Genomic DNA, 23,894 nt, shown 5'->3' on the forward strand with positions numbered 1-23,894 from the left:
GCCGCCATTTTACCAAAGCTCAGTGAGGAGCACCAGAATGACAGCATTGGAAGGGATTCAACAAGCACTGGGTCCTTCAATACTTCATGGGGAGCACACAAGAATTTATAAAAACAGACAGAAGAGCTTACAGCTCCTCATGTCTGGAACACCACATTAGCGGTCAGTGACTACCAAGGTTTATATAGTCTCAGAATTTATAGTACACTGTAATTTATAGTACCCAATATATTGGTATAGCATTATAATTCCAGTATTTATGCTCTTTGTATTACAAGCACTGAAATGGATACTGCCAAAAAGGGATAACGCCATACAAAAAGACCACTGTGGCCTAGGTAAAACAATAGAGCTATGTACTAGACTGATGCATACTGCAAGCCGCAATGTAAAAATAACATGCGCGCCTATATATACATACTTCCGTAAAGCTGGCTGCACACATTAGTTACGTTGGCCAATTTTGGCGGTATCGGATGACCAACTCTACTAATGTGTCTCCCTTGATGGCAGAGGAGATAAGGACAGAGTATGTTGGAAGTCTTCCAGCGGCTTCTTCCCCCTCTATCTACTGAGAACATATGCTTGCTTGGCCATGTAGGGCCAGCCAGTATCTCACACAGAAAATCCATCTGATAATCTGGAACAAGTCAAGTTCCCTTATCGTTGGGTAAACAATGAAAGAATATTACCTTTTCTAGCAATATCCAATCATTTCTTAAAGCTATAAAATCATCTATCCATAAGATCTATTAGTGTATATGAATTAAATGGAGGGAGGTTTCCCAGATTTGGATCTCACCCAAACACTCAGAACAGAGACATCACAAAAATGATCTGACTCTGGGGGATCCATCTTGTCCATGTGACCCACTTTCAAAGTGTGCCATTCATAAATTTCCTGATAACCCCAAGGGGAAGGAGGTTATCATGGAGGGTCCATCCATGACCATCTCATCATTAAAGGTCATGTAACATAGCTACCATTAGAGGTACCCTCAAGTATGTCCCCCAGGCTTCTTAATTCGGGACCTGTTGGATAATGGTGATCCTACTTAACAACTCTTTGGGAACTGTAATAGAAGCTTTGAAGAAAAACAGGCACATCCAAGAAAAAGCATAATCAAACATTCACCAATTTGACTTAAGTCCAAGACTTATATTGTGGTGATTTATTAGCTTCAGGATAAAATGGAGAGTTTTCACACGTCCACACCAATTCCAGGGACAATATCAACATCCTAACCCTAGTGTCTAAAAACTATGTTACTAGATTAAAAAAAAAAAAAAAAAAAAAGTCTTTTTTTTTCCCAAATCCAAAGATACTTCATCTAACTGAGCATCTGCTACATAAATGTATTTTACTGTGTCATTCAAATCACAGTGGGCAATACCAGTGGGCAATGTCAGCTGACCGCCACCATTGGAGTTGCTATAGCCCCTGCTGAGCCTGGTATCATGGCTTTGCTCCCTGTTTTATCTGTCCATATATTGTAAGACTAGTTTGTTTGTTGGGTCTGATTAGTAGGGGGTCATCTTCTTCCTTCCTTCAGCCCATTGGGTATTGTACATATATATATCTAACATGAGGCCTCACAGAGGGGGCGACTTTTGTGTGTATGTTTTATGAGCCTGACATTGTAGCTCACATGGGGGCTTATGTATTATTGGGATCTCCACATCCATTATATCTATTTGATTTCGTTTTAGTCCCCTGATTAACCTTCTGCATATTCGAAGGGGAAATGCATCGGGACTTGGGACTGATTGTTATCTATCCATAATAGGGTTTTGATAAAAGCACAGTAGTATTAGGTAGGGGGACAAAGTGCCTCTAACTTTAAGACGCATCTCTGGGCTGAGGTTACTGAAGGAAAAGCTTTAGGGACAGTATGCCCCCTCTTCCTATCAGTCCTATTTTTCCCCTTAATACTGGTTCTATTTCCACTGATGCCCCATCTTTTTTATATATTTTGATATAACTTTGTGGGTCAGACGGTGTTGTACTTATATTTTATATTGCGGCTCCAATAAAGGTTTTTAATAATATATGGATAATTAAGTTATGTTTTAGGTATTGCCCACAGTGATTTCTATGTAACACTAGCATTGCCTATGGTTAGCGACCAATATCACGATCAATAACTCTCTTTTCCTTTAACTATGTCATTCACCACTGGAAAAACTATCCAGGAATTGTGCTGAGAGTGTTCAGTATGACTTACAGCAAGGTGTCCAGCAAAGTAAACCAAATAATCTATATTCTTTGAATTGGTCCTAGAAAACAGAACATGCCTGGTTGCTGATCACCACCCATCAGCTCCTAGCAGCCCGCGGCAGGCATCACTGGCTCTCCTGTAGAATTAGTAGTCATGCCAGCATGTGGACAGAAACACCGTAGCTGCCCCCGTGCTTCACTTGTATTTTTCTATTACCATTGGCTTTGTTAAGCAAACAAGCTAAACCCCCAGACTGAATTCCCAACGGCGATCAGACACGCACAGGTGGTGCATATTACATGAGGAGTCGGCTCTTGCAAACACGCTGTCAGATCGCGGAGTCTCGGGGTGACATTTAATGCTAAACAGCCAAGAATAGCCGAGGCTTCTAAACAGCACAATAAATGGCAGTGAGCTGTGCAGATGCTCAGGTGGCAATTTCATGGGCCTCGCAATTATACAAGATGTGGAGTCCTGGTACGTTTAGCATTTCTATGTTATTGTTCTGCTGCCTAATACAGCGGCTCGGGGCACAGCTCATCTCATTCCCAATAGAAAAATCATTTCTGGAGGACAGTTAAGCACAAGTTTCAGGGCGGATAAAAGTTTTTAACATCAACCCTTTCAATTCTTAATCATTAAGAAAAACGTGTTCTACAATGTACGAGGCGGTTGTTATTGCCATGTTTTTATGCACCTGTTATTTCAAAAAGGGGGGAAACAAATTTGCATTAGCATAATTTATCAACCTCGAAAACAGATGGTCTACGGTGTTACATAATGCTTCATACTTCGTTTTTAAACTTTACTTACACTGGTTTTATATAAATATGGTCTAAATGTAAAAATTGCTGATGAAATTCAGTTCCTAAGTGCAATTTTTCGGGTTTGTGAAAACGGGCTAGTGTTTCTATAAGGATGGCATACATCCATAACGATTTATGTATCCATATCGCTTATAGCCTTTGATTAGTGCAAGATTTAACCTACCAGCATAGGCGCAGTTTAAATGCTAAATGCATTTTGTCATTTAAAGGGAATGTCTTATCAGAAAATAACCTATATGTTTAAGGCTCCATTCACACATCCGCAAAATGGGTCCGCATCCGTTCCGCAACTTTGCGGAACGGGTGCAGACCCATTCATTCTCTATGGGGACGGAATGGATGCAGACAGCACACAGTGTGCTGTCCGCATCCGCATTTGCGGAGCGCGGCCCCGATCTTTGGGTCCGCAGCTCCGTAAAAAGATAGAGCATGTCCTATTCTTGTCCGCAGCTGCGGACAAGAATAGGCATTTCTATAGGGGTGCCGGGCGGGTGTGTTGCGGATCCGCAATAATAGGTGCTACTTCTTTGTCTGTACAGATCACTTTACGGCAGTTATCTGCTTATCTGTCATTCTAATCCTGCCTGTAATGATATCACCTCTGTGTATAGATAAGACAGGATTCACCATTCACAATAGGCGATATCACAGCTTGCCTACTCCCTCCTGACCTCTGCCCAGATGCAAAGCATGCCTAGAAAACTCTCCCATAGAAGTCAGTGACGTCCTGTAAAGCAGTTTTCATAATACTTTCTCAATGTTAAGAACAGATCAGGCATGATAGACGTCCCAATAATCAATCATGTTAAGGAAAATAAAAACAGATTTAAAAAAAAAAGGATATGTGTTGCAATCTAGTTTTAACTGGCAAATTTTGGTGACCTATTACCTTTAACATAAATGCATCATAAAAAAATGGCCTAATATTTAAATCACATTTTTATGTTAAACAAAAAACTTTTTTTTTTACAATTTTTTTTTCTTTTTTTTTTTCTTTATTAAAAAGAATCCTAAAATTATGCAGTTTTCACACTGACCACTAGGCCTGAAATACATTATGCAAGATCACTTAGCCCCTTGAACCCATTGTTATAAAGGACGAAAACATCACAATATTTTTGACGTTAATGTATATTAAAGTGAAGACAGAAATTGTATGTATAAGCTGTGCATTTTGGGTAGAAATACCTGTTTATCAGAAAAAGCCCAGCGTTTTTCTGGACAAAACAGCCGTCTCCAATGCATCAGTGTCCACTTAAATAAATGGATGACTACAGATAAAATATTCCCAGTGCTAGATCCTCTGGGATCATCATATTCCTCTTAACTACACAACACTACATAAAGAGCGTTTCTTTTGGACGTTTTTAGACTTTGGAGTGTATATTCCAGGGCTTTTTTTCTGGCGGAACGCACCGGAACGGCGTTCCGCCACCTTTTGACATCGCAGCCTGTGATGTATCAGCGGGGAGGGACTGGGAGGAGGAGCTGGGGGCCGGTGCGTTCACTGTGCTCCGGCCCCCAGCTCCAGTACAGTTATAGAATGTGTAAAATTAATAATGATTCTATTCATGAGGCCCCCTCTGTAGTAGAACATTCAATATATCCATCCTACTCACAGGGCTGTTATCGTAATCCAGGCCGGCCGGGCAGACGAGCGGCAGCGTCACTGACTGACGTCACGTGCCTGCGCCGCCTGCTTCATTCATAAAGTAGGCCGGGCAGGCACGTGACGTCAGCCCTGTGAGTAGGATGGATATATTGAATGTTCTACTACAGAGGGGGCATCATGAATAGAATCATTATTAATTTTACACATTTTATAACTGTACTGGAGCGGCAACGGGGGGGGGGGGGGGGTCTGTGGATGGCAGTGTTATGGGGGGGTCTGTGGATGGCACTGTTAAGGGGGGGGGTCTGTGGATGGCACTGTTATGGGGTGGGGGGGCTGTGGATGGTACTGTTATGGGGTGGGGGGCTGTGGATGGCACTGTTATGTGGTGGGGGGTCTGTGGATGGCACTGTTATGGGGTGGGGGGGTCTGTGGATGGCACTGTTATGGGGTGGGGGGGTCTGTGGATGGCACTTTTATGGGGTGGGGGGGTCTGTGGATGGCACTTTTATGGGGTGGGTCTGTGGATGGCACTGTTAAGGGGTGGGGGGTGTCTGTGGATGGCACTGTTATGGGGTGGGGGGGTGTCTGTGGATGGCACTGTTATGGGGTGGGGGGGTGTCTGTGGATGGCACTGTTATGGGGTGGGGGGGTGTCTGTGGATGGCACTGTTATGGGGTGGGGGGGTGTCTGTGGATGGCACTGTTATGGGGTGGGGGGGTGTCTGTGGATGGCACTGTTATGGGGTGGGGGGGGGTCTGTGGATGGCACTGTTATGGGGTGGGGGGGTGTCTGTGGATGGCACTGTTATGGGGTGGGGGGGTGTCTGTGGATGGCACTGTTATGGGGTGGGGGGGTGTCTGTGGATGGCACTGTTATAGGTTGGGGGGGGGTCTGTGGATGGCACTGTTAAGGGGGGGTCTGTGGATGGCACTGCTATGGGGTGGGGGGGGTCTGTGGATGGCACTGTTAAGGGGGGGTCTGTGGATGGCACTGTTATGGGGTGGGGGGGGTCTGTGGATGGCACTGTTATGGGGTGGGTGGGTGTCTGTGGATGGCACTGTTATGGGGTGGGTGGGTGTCTGTGGATGGCACTGTTATGGGGTGGGTGGGTGTCTGTGGATGGCACTGTTATGGGGTGGGGGGGGTCTGTGGATGGCACTGTTATGGGGTGGGGGGGTCTGTGGATGGCACTGTTAAGGGGGGGGTCTGTGGATGGCACTGTTAAGGGGGGGGTCTGTGGATGGCACTGTTATGGGGTGGGGGGGCTGTGGATGGCACTGTTATGGGGTGGGGGGGTCTGTGGATGGCACTGTTATGGGGTGGGGGGGGTCTGTGGATTGCACTGTTATAGGATGGAGGGGTCTGTGTATGGCACTGTTATGGGGTGGGGGGGTCTGTGGATTGCACTGTTATAGGATGGGGGGGTCTGTGGATGGCACTGTTATAGGATGGGGGATCTGCGGATGCCATCCCCAGATCCCCCATTAACAGTGCCATCCCCAGATCCCCCATTAACAGTGCCATCCCCAGATCCCCCACTAACAGTGCCATCCCCAGATCCCCCACTAACAGTGCCATCCCCAGATCCCCCACTAACAGTGCCATCCCCATCTGGGGGGTTTCTTTGCTGGGCTGGACTTTTATAGTACCCCCAAATTTTACTTGCATCCCTGTTCTCTAAAGGGGCGGTTTTAGGGGGCGGTCCTAGGGGTGGGTAGGGGCGTGGCCAGGGGAGGGGGGCTGAGTTCCACCACCTTTTCTCTGAGAAAAAAAGCCCTGGTATATTCATACGATTTAGCAAACATTGCTCACCCGTCAATGTATGATATACATGTTTATATAAGCTGTTAATAAGACATAGCACACAAAGCTGGGAACCCATTAGGGATCTTACACTGCTTCAGACTTGATTAGGGTTCATTTGCATTTCTGTTGTTGTTTTCCTCTATTACGGTAGCAGAACAACGAAAATAATGGAAGCACAAGGTCCGCTGCATGGCAGACACAAACAATGCTTGACAGACCCATGGCGCCCGCTGGATTTCCGTTTAGGGAGCCCTGCGTTTTTCTGGACAAAACAGCTGTCTCCAATGCAGATGTGATCTAAGCCATATTAATATTAGGATCAAATCTCATCCAAAGCTGTGCATATAATAAATAAAGCCCATTCAATTGCTTTGGAGGCTTGCCAGGGTCGGACTGGGGTTCCTTGAGCACACCGAATAAAATGATTCTCTGGGCCCAACCTCCATGTCATCAATAAAGTCTAAGGTCTATTTCTTCAAATCAAAACCTATTAGTGGCAAGTTAGTGGCTCCAAAGGTTGCTTTTCTCCTTGACCTTTGGGGACCAGGTCATAGTTTGGTATCAGAGACTGTGCCCACTAGTAGATCCTCCGGTACTCTGGTGAGTCATTCCTAGCAGGGCCCATTGCATTTGCCATTGGGTGCAACGTACATGTACATTGCTAGCAGACCAGAAAGAAATGGCTCAAAGGTCACAAATGAATGGAACATAATACATAGGTGAGATCTTTACCTCCTCTTCTATGTATATCACTGGCTTCGGCACATCTAGTACTATTAATCCAATATAAATCCCTGTCTAAATGACATGTCTAGCTATGTACATGCATTGACTTTTTCCTAGCACTAGTTGACAATGTGACCTGAAGAAATAATACTTTATATCTCAAGAAAACAGATTTGCACGGTGTTTGCAGAAAATCCAACGCAACCCATAAAAGAAACACGCACATTTATTAGAAGACATCATATTATGTGCTACTTAATATTTTAAACACTATCCAGACAGTTTTAAATTATGAAACCAGCACCGCAAAGACAACGGCTCGGTGGGGGATTTCTACAGCATGTACTATTTATGCTACAAACGAGAATTACAGACGCTCTTTCCAATCATGCATCCTTAATCTCAAGCCAAGTCAGCCATGCATTAAAAATGCACTGTGCCTCCATCCCTAGAGAGACTTTTCCCGGTTTTGAAACCGTCACTGGTAAACTCTAAAATCTCATTTCGCTTGACAACCTGTACTAGATAGACAGGATCCCCAGTGAGTACTGCATAGGATATGCCCTTTAGTCATTGTGTCCAAAAACAACTAACATTGTTTGTAGTCATGCCCTTAAAATCCAAAATGAATTGTGCAAGAGGAGCTTTAGTTCTGAAATGTGTAGTCCCTCCTGGTGTAAGATAATGGTGTCCAAAAACTTAAACCTGTCACATGCAATCCATGTATTTGATGTGATCCAGGAGTTAAAACACTAAAAACTATCTAGAAACAGAGTGTGAAATTCCTCAAGGCAAGGCAATGGGAACACAGAGGGCCTGACAGTAAAGTCATACAGTGAACCACACAACAGTAACACAAAAATATGACTGGTCTGGAGTGGAGGAAGATGCAGAGTGATCTCCTACTCGCCTGGAACTTTATCATGTCTTATGGTGTAATAATACTGAATCACTGAAAGGCTAGATCATCAGTAAGAAATAAGTATAGAACCTCTTTAAACAAAAGTAAAACAGAAAATAAAAAACACAATGCATCCACATAGCAGTTTTTGCCAAATTTTAATGGCCGTGGTGTTTTTTTTGTTCCGGTTTTCCACAATCGCAGCACAGTACTACATTTTTTTTTGCCAAAATTACATACAACAATAGCAAAAAATGCTTGCGGCTGCAATATGGGTGGAACGTGTAAACCCAGCTTTAGGGAGTTAGTGCCTTCTGGAATTGTGCCTTATGTCTCTATACATTCTGATAGATTAAAAGAGGTTTTCCGAGATTTTGATACTGATTACCTATCCTCAGGATAGGTCATCAGTATCTGATCGGTGCAATACCCAGGACCAGCGCCAATCATCTGTATGAGAAGGCACTCACGCTCCTGTGAGCACCTAGGCCTTCTCGCAGCTCACCAAGCACAGCGCCGTACATAGTATAGCGGCTGCGCTTGGTATCGCTCTCAGCCTCATACCGATCAGATACTGATGACCTATCCTGAGGATAGGTCAGTATCAAAATCTCGGAAAACCTCTTTAGGAGTTTTGCAAAGAAAAATAAGGAAAAACTAACTGATCCAACTTCAGTATATACGGTATTTATGTTTTAAATGCACCAAAAATTTCAGATTTGTGCATAATAATAGGAATCTTCTATTTGTTCTATATGTTTGTTAATATTATCTTGCCCTCCAACACGCAATAGAACCACTAGCGCAGCATACAAAAGATCTCAAAGTTCATGAATCTGTATTGGTTCTTGATCGCCAATATGGTGTATACCATTTACGTGTTACTATACGAGCCCAGAAAGCAGGGTCACGTGATATAGTCTGCGATGTAAGTTATAAAATATACCTATATTACATGTATATAGAGCAACAAGAATACATAGCTCAATATATAAGGTCCTCCTACACACCAACAACTCTTAACAGCATCGCTGTAAAATCCCCCATATCCATGCAAGCCTAGGAGAAGACTTGAAAGCTAAATTAAAATGCATTTTGATGCAGATAGGTTGACAAATAAAAAAAACTGGATCAACCCCAATTCTGCACTAAATTCTAATTTGGCAAGCCCAATGGTATTTACAGTCATCACCCTGATGTGCCGCTGCTGTGAAATGCAATTGTCGCTGTACGAGCTACGGAGAAAGACATCAAAGTGGAACAGGACATCCATATAATTTACTATAGAAATTCAATTCAGACACATTGGGCCCGAAGCCAGCAATACCAAAGGCAAAACGCTGCATTCATTCTCTGAAAGCATTACCTGCTACAAGCTGAATATCACTCATTCAACTAAGGACATCATTTTCCACATTTACAGTGATGCCAACTCCTATCACAAAAGGCAAATTCCACGCTTATTGTAAAATTCCAATGATCCTATACAGTACTGCGGCATCACAAGATTTAAAAAAAATATTTTTTTACTCTAAATTAGTCCAACATTCTGTGCTGACTAATTTCACACTATGCTGCCTGCAGCACTCAACATTTGACAGCTTACTGCATACGGAATGATTATGGAATTTAATGAGAGCATTATAAATATGTATTTCAGTGAGCTCCCTCTAGTGGTTGCAGATGACAGCCATAACGGATTCATTTAAAGGGGATACCTAGCTTGACATTCATGGCGTATCCCAAAAATTCTGCCATACAAGAAATGCTTATTAGGGTCTGGTCCCAGCTTGCTCTGGCTATAGAGTTTTCCTTTTAGGCGTTTTCCAATACACTTTTCTATAGGATAAAAATTGTCTAACAATGCATGCCAAAGAAGTGTGATAAACAAATGTCATTGAAAATAAATGAGAAAGAAAGGTATGCTTTCTTTCTGGAGTTTCATTTTCAATGTCAAATTTTTTTGTAAGTAACAGAATCCTTAAAGGGGTTGTCCCGCGAAAAATATTCTACAGTTTTCAAACCAGCACCTGGATCTGAATACTTTTGTAATTGCATGTAAGTAAAAATTTTGTATAGATACTGAGTTATTCAATAAAAATGTATCTGCATAGTGCCACTTATTTTCTTATTTCTTTGTCCTGCTCAGTGAGATGGCCGCACATGCTCAGTTTCATCCTCCAACTGCCTCCTGAGCTGTGATAGGGAGATCATGGACACGCCTCCTGAGCTGTGATAGGGAGACCATGGACACGCCTCCTGAGCTGCAGCAGAAAAGACACTCCCCTTGAGCTGCCAGCTTGATATAAATCTAGCAGAGCAATGAATGTGGAGATCTCTGGATCCATGTGAGGTACAGGGCTGGTTATGGCTTTGTTAGAAAGAGATTGGCATGTACTATATGATGGCTCATTTTTTACATTATTCATGGAATAACACCTTTAAAGGTGTTTTCCAAACTTGATATTTATCACCTATCCACAGAAGACACAGGGGGCCAACCTCTAAAATGCCACCGATGCGTCCTGCTGCTCCATTTAGTGTCTATGGAGCTGATGGAAACTGCTGACCGATGTACTTGGCTGTCTCCATCAGTTTCATCAAATTTAAACAGAGCAGTAGCGGTCATGCTCATGTGCCACTCCATTTAAAGTCCTTCTCACTGTGGTTATGCAGTCAGGAGGAACGGGGTGGGGGTGGAGACTTGGGATCCCCATCGTTGTGATTGATGGGGCAATCAGACATTTATCACCTATCTTGTGGCTAAGTGATAAATGTCAGTTATAGGCCCCGTCAGTGCCTGGTATAGCCAACTGGAGAAATACATTGTAGATACTGTCAAGTGCCTCACAAGCATCAGTATTTTAAATTAAAGGAAACATACCCTCTTTTCATCTGTGACAATATAGTTGCGACCATGCTTCTTTGTAAGGTGAGGAACTAAGACATCAAACTGTCTCCTGAATTCGCAAAAGACCATGTGATCAGGATAACCTAAAAAATATGAATTCAACAGGACATTAGGGTGACTGTACCCATACGTTTCATGACAATACACCTCATACTGCTTAAAAGGAAGTCTGCCACAAGATTTGCCTTTGTAGGGCTAGCTCAGCTAATGAAACCTTGCACTTCGCGATCCATTGCTTTATTCTAGAAACAAGTACTTTGAATCCATATGCACATGTCTTATAGAAGTTGTCCCCACATTTCCCATCAGAAAAGCTCTGGAGGTTATTGGTTCTCAGAGACTTACAGAAAATGGTCCAGGTGTAAAAAAAAAAAAAAAAGTATGCAAACTAGCTCTCCTCCAAGATGTACAGGGTAGCTACCCAAAACAAGACATAAGACTGTTTTATTCCTTCTAGATGAAAGCTAACTTCACGCAACATCATATTTTCCATTTTACAAAAGTATAAAAAGCAAAAAAGTTGTGGTTGAAGTACATGACATGTATAATTATCCTGAAAACTATGTAACAATTTGTTTAACTGATGCAAGAACCTGGAAGTGATAATGTAACAAGCCGGAGTGCGGTCAGGGTCATGTTTGTGCGGAGTGTCTGCAAACAGAACGGGAAAACAACCTGAAATTCATTTATACGGGAGATTGAGGAGCTGAATGCGGTTGTGTGTGCGTGTGTAATTAAATCAAGCACTGAGCTGGTTATTGGAAAAGCAGCTTCTGCTTGCAATTGTTTTGAGAATTCCACTTCAATTGACTGGTGAGACCTGGACGCTTATGTTCTGTCTCCTAATCTGTCGCTATCTATTGACTGATGCACCATCCAGCACAAGCTCAGTAGGGAGCCTGTATTGATCCCATTGCTGGGAGATGTCCATTGATTTTTTTAGGGGGATCTGTTTGTTTATTTTAACAGTTTTTTCTTCCCTTTTTTATCATAATGAGCAGCATACCTAGTCAGATGCTTCTATGGATAGAGAGCTATTGTTTCAGTGGCCATAGGAGGTGGGAATAATGGCAATGTTTCAACAAAAACGGCTTACTGCCCCCAGAGTAAGCTGGGGGGTGAATGTAAGGTGGACGAAACAATAAGGCCTCTTTCACATGGGCGAGTTTTCCGCGCGGGTGCAATGCGGGAGGTGAACGTATTGCACCCGCACTGAATCCGGACCCATTCAATTCTATGGGGCTGTGCACATGAGCGGTGATTTTCACGCATCACTTGTGCGTTGCGTGAAAATCGCAGCATGCTCTATTTTGAGCGCTTTTCACGCAACGCAGGCCCCATAGAAGTGAATGGGGCTGCGTGAAAATCACAAGCATCCGCAAGCAAGTGCGGATGCTGTGCGATATTCACGCATGGTTGCTAGGAGATGCTCGGGATGGGGACCCGATCATTATTATTTTCCCTTATAACATGGTTATAAGGGAAAATAACTGCATTCTTAATACAGAATGCTTAATAAAATAGTGATGGAGGGGTTAAAAAATAAATAAAAAAATAATTAACTCTTAACCTTAATCCACTTGTTCGCGCAGCACGGCTTCTCTTCTGTCTTCTTCTTTGCTGTCCAGGAGGAAAAGGACCTGTGGTGACGTCACTGCGCTCATCACATGATCCATCACCATGGTGGTGGGTCATGTGATGGACCACGTGATGAGCGCAGTGCCGTTACCACAGGTCCTCTTCCTCAAAGAAGAAAGAAGAGAAGAGAAGCCGGGCTGCGCGAATAAGTGGATTAAGGCGAGTTATTTTTATTTTATTTTATTTTTTTTTTTAACCCCTCCATCACTATTTTACTAAGCATTTTGTATGAAGAATGCTATTATTTTCCCTTATAACCATGTTATAAGGGAAAATAATAAAATCTACAGAACACCTAACCCAAACCCGAACTTCTGTGAAGAAGTCTGGGTTCGGGTCTGGGTACCAAACATGCAGATTTTTCTCCCGCGCATGCAAAACGCATCAAAATGTTTAGCGCTCGCGCTGAAAAATCAAGCATTTTCCCACGACGCACCTGCATCTTATCCGGCCCAAATCCATGACGCCCGTGTGAAAGAGGCCTAAGAGTTAAACAGGAACCTGTCGCTAGAGTAGCCAACTTTAGTGTATTTTATAGATGTCCTATTAACATTGAACCATAGCCCAACTGCAGCCACTTAGTGGAAAAAGTGCACCCACTTCAATAGCTCTGATAGGCGGCTGAAGTGGATGCAATTGTGGTATTGTAGCCCAAATTTAATCAGACACACAGCCACATCTCAGGTACCAATAAAAGAGAATCTGCTGCCTAGACTTAGAACTTTCTGTTTAGGGGGTTGTCGGAGACATTTAAAAATGTGGCAAAAAGCAGGAGACGTGCAAAAATATTAAAATAACTATTGACGTTACAATGTCATTACTGCAGAGAAGCATGAGAAAAAACTGCAGCATCAGGGTGGCACCCCTGAAGTGGCAGAGGATTTTTCGAGGTAATACTTTTGGCACCTCGTCTGCTTTCTGCCACATTTTTTAATGTCCCAGAATACTCTTAACTGTCTAGAACAGGGATCAGCAACCTTCGGCACTCCAGCTGCTGTGAAACTACAACTCCGAGAGTGCAACATGTTCTGCTGTTCTAACTCCCATAGAAGTGACTGGAGCATTCTGGGAGTTGTAGTTTTAGAACAGCTGGAGTGCAGGAGGTTGCTGATCCCTGCTCTAGAAAATGAACAGTAGGAGGTAGCATAGTCACCTATACAAAAAAAAAAAAAAAAAACACACTACAGTTCCAAACAAGAGGAGTATCATATCTGACTATTGTACCTACTCGATTTAAAAGTAGCAAAAACTAGCAAGTGATTTTAGTGGCAAACAATACCAGGAGCAAGTTGGCCAATGTTTTCAGCACGCTCTCCATTTAACAGCAGTAGGTCCCGTTTGGTTGTGTAGTGAGCCAGTATTAAGCGTGTGTAGAGAACGCCATACTCTGCTAGTGACTACCAGCATCCATCTGCCTGTTGCGTTATAACAAACAAAAAAAATTGCAATTTGCAATCAGCAGTAGGCAATTACCTTGTCTATACATGCGAAGAGCATCCAGAACGCGGGACCCTCGGACCTGAGCTCGCAACAGAGGGACGTCGACTTGCATAAGCTCTGCATCACAACGTTCACCTGACAGATCTGACTCACTGGAGCCAACTCGTGCAGCTGGTACCAGCCGAGCCCCACTGGTAAATGACTCAGCTTTAGGCAGAAAGCAGTGGACAAAGTGAATTTTGGACTTCTTAATGGTATCAATCAGAGCATCCTACAGAGAACAATAAAAAAACAAACGTATTATTAACAGATAATAACAGACGAATAGGATAAGAAATTTAATTGTAAATAGATAAAAATATTCCTTTAATTAATATGGAAACAAAAGAAGGAATATGTCATTTTCTGTTTTAGATCAGTATGTGTAGATATATACACATTCGTACAGGATATTCATGCAGCGTGGCCAAGCCGTTCATGAGCCTATCTTGTATAACTCCTGACTCCCCAGCCTCAATGCTCATGTGTCTGACAGGACAGCCTCTTCTAAAGGTGGCCATACATAGTCAATAGCTGTTGGCCAAACAATCTGCTAGCTCTCCAGACTTCCTTATAGACATACACTTCGGCCAGGTGTGTATATTGTACAGTCCTGATCAAAAGTTTAAGACCACTTGAAAAATGGCAAAAAATCTTATTTTACATTGTTTGATCTTAACAAGGTTCCAAGTAGAGCTTCAACATGCAACAAGAAGAAATGGGAGTGAGACAAAAAAAATTTGAGCATTAAATTAATTGATCGGTGATAAACGCCTGTCATACGGTTGCTAATCACTGCAATATTATTTATTTAGGGACTGTAAGCACATGCAGTCTCAGGAGTGGGTCCACACCACACCCCTGCCTTGCAGCCTCACAGGACCAGTATCTGTACACGTATGTATGGCATAATTAATGGGATGACACATCACACATGACATGAGTTACCAGGCTGCCTGGTAAAGACCTGTGTCACTCATGTCATGTGTGATGTGTCATTCCATTAATTATGCCATACATACGTGTACAGATAATGGTCCAGGCAGCAGACACATTATTATTGCCACATCATGTGTCCCAGACTCACATGCCACTCTGACTGTACTGTACAGCCATTCAGACAGTTCCACTTCCTTTAGAAAAGCGAGCCTGCAGTGCACACCAGCGACAAGCGACTTACTTACAGATAGTCTAGAGGTGACCGTGACTCAGGTGAGTAACCGAACCGTTGCTGAGTGTCTAGACTAGTGATGGTGGTGGTGATGGACTGTGTGTCTCCTCTGTGACGCGGCCGCCTTTGCAAGTTGAGGAACTTGAGGGCCGAGGCAGGCGGCAGCGGGAGAATGTGGCGCAGAGGCAGGCAGCGTACGTACCGTAGGGACACAAGGGCAGGCCCGGGTCGGAGGTCGGGAGGAGGAGCTAGCATGGCACTGGCCGGCAGACTCGGCAGTAAGTAATTGTCATTGACAGACAAGTCCTTCACTAATGCAAGCAGCGAGCCACACGCCGCTCGCTCGCACAGACAACAAGTGAATGTGGGAGTCGGGAAACTGAGCTGCCTTGGGCCCCCAGGAGCATCACAGTGCTTGAAAAAGGCTTTGTCGGAACGTTATGTTTGATGCCTCTAGGTGAATAAAATAATCCTTGCTTGAAGTGGATGAGGGCAGCAGATTTTCTGTCTTCACAGGTGAGTTTCAGTCAGGCAAGCTCTTAAGACCTCACACATGTGCTTTGTTCAGGTAACTGCTCCACTCAAGTATGTTATAGAGCAGGCATCCTCAAACTGCGGCCCTCCAGCTGTTTTAAAACTACAACTCCCACAATGCCCTGCTGTAGGCCGATATCTGTAGGCTGTTCGGGCATGCTGGGAGTTGTAGTTTTGCAACAGCTGGAGCGCCGCAGTTTGAGGATGCATGTTATAGAGTTTCAGATGGCTAACACACAGTCACTAAGTGTTTCAGTCAGGTAAACTGCTGTGAAATTACAACTGGTTTTCGTCAGACAAGGACACGTTCACGTCTACATCAAAGGCTCTGTTCGGGAACTTTATGGCAGATTCCATCAAGAAAACAGAACAAAATAGTCCTGCATGCATGATTTTTCTGTCTGGTAAAAAATGATCAGCAATCCAAATGGAAAATGAACAGACCCCTTTATCGTCAATGAGATCTTTTGCGCCATTCAATTAACTTAAATGCTGGCACTTAAAGGTAACCTGTCGCCTCCAAAAACCATCCCAAACCGCCAGCAGTACCTGAGAGTAGCCCACAGTGTGTTTCCAATGACCATTTTCTTTCAGCAGTCAGATGTGGCAAAAGCTCTGAAAACGTTCTTTTATCCTCTGCCCGCGCTATTTTCTAGTCATGCTTGAAGTCAAGGGGGCAGCGGCCTCCTTGTTTCAAGTCAAGGTAACTGCGCCCCCTTCCCTGCCCCTTCGCCTCTGACTGACAGCGCTTATGCACGAGAGTTCGACTGCCTTTGCCGAATAGCCAGCTGTCAGTCACAGGTGAAGGGGCAGGGAAGGGGGCGCGATTACCTTGACTTGAAGCAAGGAGGCCGCTGCCCCCTTGACTTCAAGGCTGACTAGAAAATAGAGCGGGCAGAGGATAAAAGAACGCTTTCAGAGCTTTTGCCGCATCCGACTGCAGGAAGAAAATGATCATTAGAAACACACTGCGGGCTACTTTCAGGTACTTCTGATGGTTTGGGATGGTTTTTGGAGGTGACAAGTTCCCTTTAAATTATTTATCATTGTTCTTCTCCTCTAAGGCCACAACAGAAAATTTGCACAGATTTCCATGTGGATTTCTGTGCATTTCCGCACAAAGTGTTACTTGTGGTTTTGCCGCAGATCTCACCCTTGCATTGAAAAGGGTAAAATCCGCACAAAGAAATTACATGTTGCGGATTCAAAATTCACACAGAACAAAAAAAGCAAAGTGTACATTAGAGTTGTCCAATCTCATACACTTTGCTGGTACTGTATGACACTGCGGTTTTCCGAACAAGAATCTGCACAGAAAAACTGGGCATAATCTGAAGAGCAGAACATTGGAAATTACTAGTGGTGATGCGAACGCAGCATCAGCGCAGGGTTCAATATACTGTACTATATGTAGCACCAAATTAGCAGTTGGAGATCAACAGGGGCAGACTGGCCATAGACCCTACAGGGAAATTTCCAGGTGGGCCAATGCCCATGTGGCCACCCGAGCTCACCACATTGTTGCTGGCCATGTACATAACGATCTGATACCCTCAATATTAATTAATGCTAGGATCATCAGGTAAATATGCACCTGGCCAGTAGCCATAGGTGCCCTCTGGAATTCAACTATCACCGTCACCTCAATATGGTGATAGGGCAGTATTTTATGCTGCACAGTGGCATTTGGTTTTGCTGGGGCGGTATTTTGTGCTGCACTACGGTATTGCTGGCTCCACCTACCTCTGCCCACTTGTGTTGCCCCGCCTTCTGTCAATTTAATGTCGCCTACAACTTGGGGCCACTTTTAGGTTTTTTTCCAGGGCCACTTTAAGTTCCCAATCCATCCCTGGAGATCAAGGAGTCCATATTCTGTTTTTGCACAGGGACCCACAGTTATTAGTGTTCGCCCCTGTACTGAAGTGTGGAATATTTCCACGTGTAGACACTACTATGTTGCTAATGTAAAAACAGAGAGCACCACAGCTGTCAACAATGGCATCACTAGGTCTGGGCACACAACAGAAGACTGACAGAGAGAAAAAGCGCTCTACGAAAATGTAAAGGTACTAACATCTAGAGCTACTTTAACATCTGTGTTTTTGCTGGATTCGTCATGGATCAGCAAAAACGCTTCTGTCATGATAATATAACCGGCTACATCTGTTATGAACGCATCTGGTTGCATTATCTCTGAAATAGCCATGAAGGATCCGTCTCTAAAACCATTGTAAGTCAAGGGGGATGGGTCCGTTTCTTTTGTGTCCAAGAAAACTGATCCGCACCACATCACGTGCAACCTTATTGTGTCCGCGATGGGGACGCAACCAAACGGAATGCATTCTGGTGCACTCTGTTTCAATCAGTTCAGTTTTGTCCCCATTGACAATGAATGGGGACAAAACAGAAGCGTTTTCCTCCACTATTGAGATCCTATGACGGATCTTAATAGCAGAAAGGGAAAGAGCAGGTGTGAAAGTAGCCTTAGGCCGCATTCACACATACGTGGATTTTCACGGACCATGGTCCGTGAAAACCCGTCCTGCTGAGTGCACGAGCGCATAGATCATATGAGTGTATTACTGTGCGGCGGTATGAAGCGCACAGCGTCATAGCAACCAATGACGCCATGCGCTTCTGCACTCAGCAGGATGGGTGAATGCGGCCTAATACACACAAAAAATGCCCCATATTAGTATTGGTATACATGTGTTAATATATTCTAAAGGGGTTTGAATCCAAACATTGATGAATCACTTGAGTCCATGAATGACAGATACAAATAGCAAGCATTCCTCTATGATTTGTATAATTTTATATATATATATATATATATATATATATATATATATACACATATATACATATATATACACACATACATACACATATACACACACACAGAATCTCCACTTACTACTTGAAGTTTAATTTGAATACACAGTGACTTCTTCTTCACAGCTGCCACGCCAGTCGTAAATGTCTTTCGCATGCTGGTTGCTCTGCGGAGGGCCAGCTGGGACCCCCCCTCCAGGCCAGCTACTGAACCCGATAAGACTGTCGCTGTGCCTGCTCTGCCAGCAAATAAGCTGCTAATTATTTTCCTGTGGTTGAGTAAGAAAAGGATTTTAAGCTGTATGTGTGTTAAAGACAATTTTCATTTATATTAATAAAAAAATCACTAAAGAAGGATAAAATATATCAAAATATCTCAGAAGTAAAAATGCTGCACATTCACTGGAGGGTTCATCGTTATGTACAGCAAGAGCTGCACTCCCAGGGAAACCATCACATGTGAGCTTAAAAGTGACAAAGTGAAAATGAAAAATGGTAGCCGAAATATTTCAACCGAAAACTTTTCTTACTTGTTTTTACAAACATTCTCACCACGTTTCATTTGAACTAAGGCTTGGTGCACACTGCAATATGATGGGCGCATGTTGCACAGATCAGGAATACAGTTCCTTTGCCTGGGATTTAATACGAAGCACACACAAGTTTTTTTTCTCATATGGCATGCAGTTATATTAAAAGGGTTGTCCCACGACAAATATTCTACAGTTTTCGAACCAACATCTGGATCCGAATACTTTTGTAATTGCATGTAATTAAAAATTTTGCATAGCCACTGAGTTATTCAATAAAATGTATCAGTATAGAGCCACCTCCTCTTTTTTCTTATTCTTATTTGTTTGTCCTGCTCACTGAGATGGCCGCACGTGCTCAGTTTTATCTTTTAACTGGCTCCTGAGATGTGATAGGGAGATCATGGACACACCCCCTGAGATGTGATAGGGAGATCATGGACACACCCCCTGAGCTGTGATAGGGAGATCATGGACACATCCTTAGCTGCAGCAGAAAAGTCACTCCCCTTGAGCTGCCAGCTTGATATAAATATAGCAGAGCAATAAGTGAGGAGATCTCTGGATCCATGTGAGGTACAGGGCTGGTTCTTGCTTTGTTAGAAAGAGATTTTTTATGTATTATATGATGTTCATTTAACCCCTTAAATTCAGAACCAATCGGCCCACTTTTACTAATGTGCGTGCCCCTAGACATTGTGCTAGAAATGCCCTAAACTGTGACAAATTTTGTTGCAACTTACCAAAATTTGAGACACCTAGCTGTAGAAAAATCCATAGCGCACAGTTCGTCAGGGGGGTGTTGTGCAATGAGGAAAAGGGTGAGGCTTAAGATGTGATGTTCATATATATGAATATATATAAATCAAATTTGTGGTGATGTGTGTGTTTGGAAGAACACCAATCACCCGTTTGCTCAAGTGATCAATGATGGTCCCAGCTTACAATAGGCCATCTTCTAGAATCTTTACAGAAAACATAGAAGTGGAGGTGCACCAAGAACTCTAGAAATAGAAAGGTGATGGTAGAAGGAACGTATAGAAGATGTTTTTTGGCTAGGATTGGCAACTTTTAAGGACGCTGGACATAGTAACGGTCACAAATGAAATCTGCTGCACACAATGGGATCAGTTGGACTATCAGTTACTATCGACTTTTATATAAAAAGCCAAAGCTAAGCGATCCTGTCCTCTGAACATATATCCTTTCCTTAAGAGGGTTATCCCACGATTAATGTAAAAAATTAAAATCCGATATCATTTAGTAAATAATCTCTTTCTAACAACGCTAGAACCAGCCCTGTACCTCACATGGATCCAGAGATCTCCCCATTCATTGAGCCAATTGCTCTACTAGATGTATATCAAGCTGGCAGCTAAAAGGGCTTGTCCTTTCTGCTGCAGCTCCCTCCTCATTACAGCTCAGGAGGCAGTTAAAAGATAGAACTGAGCATATGCATCCACCTCAGTGAGGTGGACAGAGAAAAATCTTTGACTTGTCTTACTTCTGGGAATCTTGCAGCAAACTAGCAGCATTTTGAGAGGCTGGGTTTTGTTTGACATAGTTTAACCATCCGGTTGCGTCATATTCCACCCAGTTCGTGCCATAGGAGTGCCCCAGCATGAAGTGATGTTCTTTATTGCTTCGGAGTAATGGTTTCTTACCTGAGAATAGATAAAAGTATAATCGTGTAAGTGGGCAAAGCAGAAGTAATTTCATGACCCAATAATTAGCCTACAGTTCAGGAGAACAAAAACCCGCAGACAGAACAAGGAAAGTTGAGTATCTCCAAGATTTTTGCATGGCAGGATCTTCCACCTGACAAAATCTTACCTGGAGACAAAGATTAATTTCAGATTTTGCCTGACATTATATTTTATCCAATATTAAATACAGAATTAGAACAAATTGCTACCTGTCCTCATATAATAAATATCCATTGACTTTCGTAAGAAAGACTAGACTTGAAGCAGGATGGTCTTCTTACACTGCTTTGTAGGGGGCCATACAATAGTATTCAAAAATAGCAGTGAGTTTAAAATAAGCACAAAATCATTATCACTTTTATTTCCATACATTTTAGCTGAGCAGCCTACAACTTGCTGCACTTCTCTAGAGGTTTTCCCTCTCCAATCAACGATTTGATCAAAGTATCTTCTTCATCCGAACATTGTCTGGAACAACCCTTTTCCACAATATTTTAGAAGGAAATACACTATAAACAACATCTGCAGCATTTCACAACCTCCTTCCTTAAATAAGAGCCAAAATTGATGCCAATGTAATTCTTCACTGCTATTATTTTGATCAAGCCCCTTTCAATTAATGATTCAATTAGGCTATGTTCACATGTCCGGATGCCCGATCCAGCACAAATTCTGGCTGTTGGGTGGACAAAAACTGTTGCATGCAATGGTTTTTGCAGGGCCAAAACACGGCAGTTATATCATAGATTGGCCAGATCCCCACCAGTCCCCTTTATAGTCAATGGGGATATGGTGGAGAGGTGTAGATTCAACAATGCTGGATCCAGCAAAATCAGGAAGGCTGCTAGAACAGCCTGCTGGATGCGCTGCCACAGATGTGAACGTACCCTTACTCAGAATCAGCGGTTTGCATGTCCTCATTTTTCAACCAGTTTTTTTTTTCTATTACTCTACTACTCTTACAGGTAAATTATTTGCTATGCAGAAATATCACTACCAAAAACTGATTTATGTTGATGTTGGACTGCTATTTTTTTTTTGTAAGGGTATCTTCACACTAGCGTTGTTTGAATCCTGCGGGCAATTCCGTCGCCGGAACTGCCCGCCCGATCCAGAAAAACGTGTGAAAACGGATTACATTTGAATCCTGATCAGGATTGTGATCACAATGAAAAAATGCATTGGAAAAAACGGATCCGCCATTTATGGACTTTAACTTTTTTTTGCACATTTTTTGGGTTTAACATGCAAAAGCCGGATCCGGTTTGACGGAACACACGGCGCCTGATCCGGCATTAATGCAAGTCAATGGGAAAAATGCCGGATCCAGCGTTCAGTCAAAGTGTTCACCCTCCTCCCTCCTTTCTCTTCCTTTTGGAAATGTTTCTCCAAGTTCATGTTCTACTAGAAAATGTGATATACCGATTATATCAATATCTGCATAACTATTGTATTGGTTGTTGTATAAGCATGCCGATATATCTATGATTTTGTCATTGTTAATCTTCTCACGCCTATCAGCGTATACTCATATTTATATGAAACAATAAAAACATTTTGAAGTAAAAAAAAAAAAAAAAAAGTGTTCCGGCGTTCAGTCAAAGTGTTCTGGATTTTTGGCCGGAGGTAAAAATACAACATGCTACGGTTTTCTGAAAAGCCTGATGAGTAAAAAAGACTGAACTGAAGACATCCTGATGCATCCTGAACGGATTGCTCTCCATTCAGAATGCATTAGGATAAAACTGATCAGTTCTTTTCCGGATTTGAGCCCCTAGGACTGAACTCAGCGCCGGAAAAAAAAACCGCTAGTGTGAAAGTACCTTAACACTAATGTATGTAGTTTTTTTGTTTTTATTTTCTTCAGAAACACTGTTCAGTTCAGGAAATGGCATCATTATCCAGTACTGACATTTAGAATAAAAGGTGAAATGCTCTCTTCTTGTCATCCAATAATCTAACCCTATGCTTCATATGAATACCCAGGGCAACTAAATGACACATTCAAGGTCCATGTGTTGAGAAGGACTGCAGGTGGCATTAGGTTACCTCATGAAAGACTAATTATATTAGCTTCTTTGGAGGCCACATGGTCAAACATCGACTATAACAGACTGACCATGCAGCCTCTTAAAAAAAAAAAAAAAAGCAAAGCAGAGGCTTTCTTCGCTAGTTATCGGTGGGAGTAACAGAGCTCAGATCGTCATCAATTAGAAATTGATGGATGGTATATACTTGTGATATAATGTCAATGTCTTTAGAGAGTTAACCTCTTTTAAAGAACATGTCCATTTTAGAAAACCACTGTCACAAAGTGGGGTGGCTCCCCTGTTCGGGACTTTCGACTTTTAGCCACAGTGAATTGTAGCTAAAAAGAGTGTCTCACACTCTGGAGGACCTTACATTACACAAAAAGCCAACTGAACTGTGTAATGCTCAATTTCCCCTGTGGTGGTGCTGCAGAGGAATTGAACACTGTGATCAGCTTATTGTTTTAAAGGGCATCTGCCAACAGATTTACATCTATGAAACCGGTTGACCTGTAGAATGTGCTCTTGCAGCCGAAGGCATCTGTTTTGGTCCCATGTTCATATGTGACTGTATTGCTGAGATTTTGGGGGTACTATCTCTCCATGGGGGAGAGCACCTCAATCGGCGTGAGTAGACTTATAGGCCATACATGCTCCTCTGGAATTCTGGGAAGAAAGGGATGCAAATGAGCTCTTAACAAGCTCTGCCTATAATGCCACCAGATGTAAGGCAGCTATCCTAAGTCAATGTTCTACCCTTTAACTAGGCCTTGAGACATAACTTGGATAATAAATAAGCCAGCACCTCAACTGCAGACAGCTGTATTCTTTGCTCTGCACTGATGAGGGGCATTCACCCAGAAACAGCTGCCTGCAGATGAGCTGCTGGCTTATTTATTATCTAAATCATAATTGACTTATAGGATAGCTGCCTTACATCTGGTAGCATTAGAGGCAGAGCTTGTT

The 23,894-nt window shown here is 42.9% G+C and overlaps 1 protein-coding gene across 20 annotated transcripts in view; it reads right to left on the reverse strand.

The window, feature by feature from the left end:
• The window catches only part of MYO18A (myosin XVIIIA), a 316,966-nt gene that overhangs the window by 118,921 nt on the left and 174,151 nt on the right, over positions 1-23,894 (reverse strand). For all 20 annotated transcript variants that reach the window (XM_040423434.1, XM_040423435.1, XM_040423437.1 and 17 more), the window contains 4 exons: positions 20,697-20,856; positions 18,745-18,931; positions 14,117-14,354; positions 10,979-11,088 (listed from right to left, as the gene is read on the reverse strand). In XM_040423434.1, coding sequence (XP_040279368.1) covers positions 10,979-11,088; positions 14,117-14,354; positions 18,745-18,931; positions 20,697-20,856 — 695 coding nt within the window. The remainder of the gene's footprint in view (positions 1-10,978; positions 11,089-14,116; positions 14,355-18,744; positions 18,932-20,696; positions 20,857-23,894) is intronic.

This window comes from Bufo bufo, chromosome 3, assembly GCF_905171765.1.
Source record: "Bufo bufo chromosome 3, aBufBuf1.1, whole genome shotgun sequence".
Taxonomy (NCBI): domain Eukaryota; kingdom Metazoa; phylum Chordata; class Amphibia; order Anura; family Bufonidae; genus Bufo; species Bufo bufo.